This window comes from Acipenser ruthenus, chromosome 52 (genome assembly GCF_902713425.1).
Source record: "Acipenser ruthenus chromosome 52, fAciRut3.2 maternal haplotype, whole genome shotgun sequence".
Taxonomy (NCBI): domain Eukaryota; kingdom Metazoa; phylum Chordata; class Actinopteri; order Acipenseriformes; family Acipenseridae; genus Acipenser; species Acipenser ruthenus.
In genome coordinates, this window is record NC_081240.1 from 7,544,182 (window position 1) to 7,546,970 (window position 2,789).

The window sequence follows — 2,789 nt, forward strand, 5'->3', positions numbered from 1 at the left end:
TCTTAAAAATATTTCCCAACATAACTAATGTCACCTTACAATAATTGATTTTGAGTTTCAGTGTTAAAATAAAATATCAAACAGAACGAAATTTCAATGTACCATTTGTAATTCAGTAATATGAGAGAATTGGTCAGGGGTCTGAATACTTTTGCAAGGCACTGTGTGTGTTTGTGTATAATTATATATATATATATATATATATATATATATATATATATATATATAATCAAATATCAATCTATATATATCAAACATTGATGTATATAGAGTACTGTGCAAAAGTTTTAGGCAGGTGTGAAAAAATGCTGTAAAGTAAGAATGCTTTCAAAAATAGACATGTTAATAGATTATATTTATCAATTAACTAAATGCAATGTGAGTGAACAGAAGAAAAATCAGCATTTTTTCACACCTGCCTAAAACTTTTGCACAGTACTGTACATCTCAGTTGATATATTGCCTGTTTGGCACTCCATATGAGACACCTTGTTATCATGTAATGTCTCATGTTTATACTTCATATTAGGATTGATTTATGTATTTGCTATGAATTTTTGTAGACTTTATCTTTGTTTTCTCAAGCATGCTATAATAGTTCAGAATATTTAATATATCTATATCTATATCTATATATATATATATATTTATATTTCTGTACAGCAAAGAAAGACAGAAATAAAGGCAACACAAAGAACTGGAACAACCAGTCCAGAGAAGAAATATAAAAAGCTCTTAACAGTAAGTTCAATTACTTCTTTGGAAATGTCAATATTCTTCCATTAAATCATTGAAAAAAAATAATTCTCGTGATCTTGACATAATTTAGCGCAGGATCTCGTGAAAACTGAAGTCATTACTTCTGTTTTCCTGAGTTAATTTATCTTCGAATTTCAACAGTACAAGTCGTTTGGTCGAGATCATGAGAAATATAATTCTCAGGAAAATGGAATCAATGACTTAGCTATTAAGCAGCTAAAGTGAAAAGCTCAGACAATGAGGTATTTAAATTGTTTGTATAATATTAGTCAAGTATTTTACAGCAGTTTAGTGGAATAATTTTTTTTTAATCCATAGAAATAACTTTTTTTGCAGTGTCTGACAACACAGGTGACCTGAACACTCTGAGGCTGGTGCTGGTTGGAAAGACTGGCGTTGGAAAGAGTGCAGCAGGAAATGCACTCCTGGCCAAGAGGGAGTTTAAATCTTCATTCAGCGACTCCTCAGTAACAAAGGACTGTGCGAGGGGAGAAGGAGAAGTTGCAGAGAGACGTGTTGTTGTGGTCGACACTCCAGGCTTGTTTGACACAAAGCTCTCCAATGTGGAAATTGTAAGTGAGATTGTGAAATGCATTCAGAAGTCCTCGCCGGGACCCCACGCTTTCCTCCTGGTGCTGAAGCTGGGTCGATACACTGAGGAAGAGCAAAAAACTGTGCAGATAATCCAGGAGGTTTTCGGTAAAAGCGCTTCGAAATACATGATGGTGCTTTTCACACACAGGGATTGTCTGGATGACGATGGCCAGACAATTGAGGAGTTTCTTAAAAATGCTGACAAGAACCTCAAGCAGCTGGTAGAGTCGTGTGGGAACAGGTTTCATGCGATCAATGGAAAAGACCTTAAGGATCAGGAGCAGGCCAAAGTACTTCTGGAGAAAGTAGAGAACATGGTGAAAATAAACGGTGGATGCTTCTCCAATGATTTGTACGAGATGGAGGAGAAAAGAAAGGCAGATGAAGCGAGGCACCAGAAGGAAATTGAAGAGCTTAGGAAGAAGAATGAAGAGGACGCAGAAAAGTTAAAACAGGCGAATGTAGCAAATGAGATAATAGCAAAGATGCAGGAGGCGCATATGAAGCAAATGACCATGATGGTGGAACAAATGAAGAAAACAAATGAAGATAATATGAAATGTATGGCAGAACATCTAAAACAACCACAGAAAGTGGAATCCTGCTGTGTATCATAGTGTAGTGGATTTCTCTCGATTTTACATTCTTGCGCCAGGTTTCCATGTGTGACAGGAGTGTAAATGTGTCCTCCAAACGAAATGCATGGTTTAATTATACATTTATATTGTGATTTAGGGGTGGGCTTTGACAAGTACACAACCACCATTAGCTTTATTATGGTGGGAAGCTGTTTGAAGTGATAATATGTGTACTTTAATATAATAAAATGCTGAACAAATAACTGGATTGTGTTTCATATTGTCACCCTCACACTGCTTTTAATGTAATCACAAGTATAGAAGCCTTCCTTGAGACTAACAGCTGGTTTGCATGTGTGTGTTGACACCATGGTTAATATCGCCCTGCGGTGACTATACACAGTAGGATAACACACTTTACTGGAGCGCTGGAAATGGTGCAGTTCCAACTAAATTAATCCCATGACCACACTGACTACCATTAAACTATTAAAACTTTTTTCAGTTTTTTAAAGAAAGACCAAAATTTAAAGCGAGTTAATTTTGTCCTCAATATAAAAAAGGTACAGGATTTCTGTTAAATGGTGCGAGTCCAACCAGTTAAACTAAGGAGGAACTTTAAGATACCTTTAAAGAGCACACACATTCCAACACAAGCGCCATCCCAATGCTGGTCATAGAATCAGTATTTTTTTAAGGTAATGAGACTGGATTTTGTTAAACTGTAATTACGTTGTTAATAATAAACAAAACACACATGATAAGGTGAATTAGAAAGTTAATTGAAATCTATGTGTAACATAAAGAATATACATTTAAACTTTAATGTTGAGGTATGTTTCCCGCTAAGGACTCTCA

General features: G+C 35.4%; 1 protein-coding gene across 3 annotated transcripts in view; it reads left to right on the forward strand.

Moving 5' to 3' along the window:
- Positions 1–2,194, forward strand: part of LOC131723036 (GTPase IMAP family member 9-like) — a 5,328-nt gene extending 3,134 nt beyond the window's left edge. For 2 of the 3 annotated variants that reach the window (XM_059016346.1, XM_059016347.1), the window contains exons 2-3: positions 664–741; positions 1,096–2,194. In XM_059016346.1, coding sequence (XP_058872329.1) covers position 741; positions 1,096–1,970 — 876 coding nt within the window. In that variant the 5' untranslated portion in view covers positions 664–740 and the 3' untranslated portion in view covers positions 1,971–2,194. The remainder of the gene's footprint in view (positions 1–663; positions 742–1,095) is intronic. The other variant, XM_059016348.1, reaches the window with a different exon arrangement.
- The last annotated feature ends 595 nt before the right edge of the window (positions 2,195–2,789 follow it).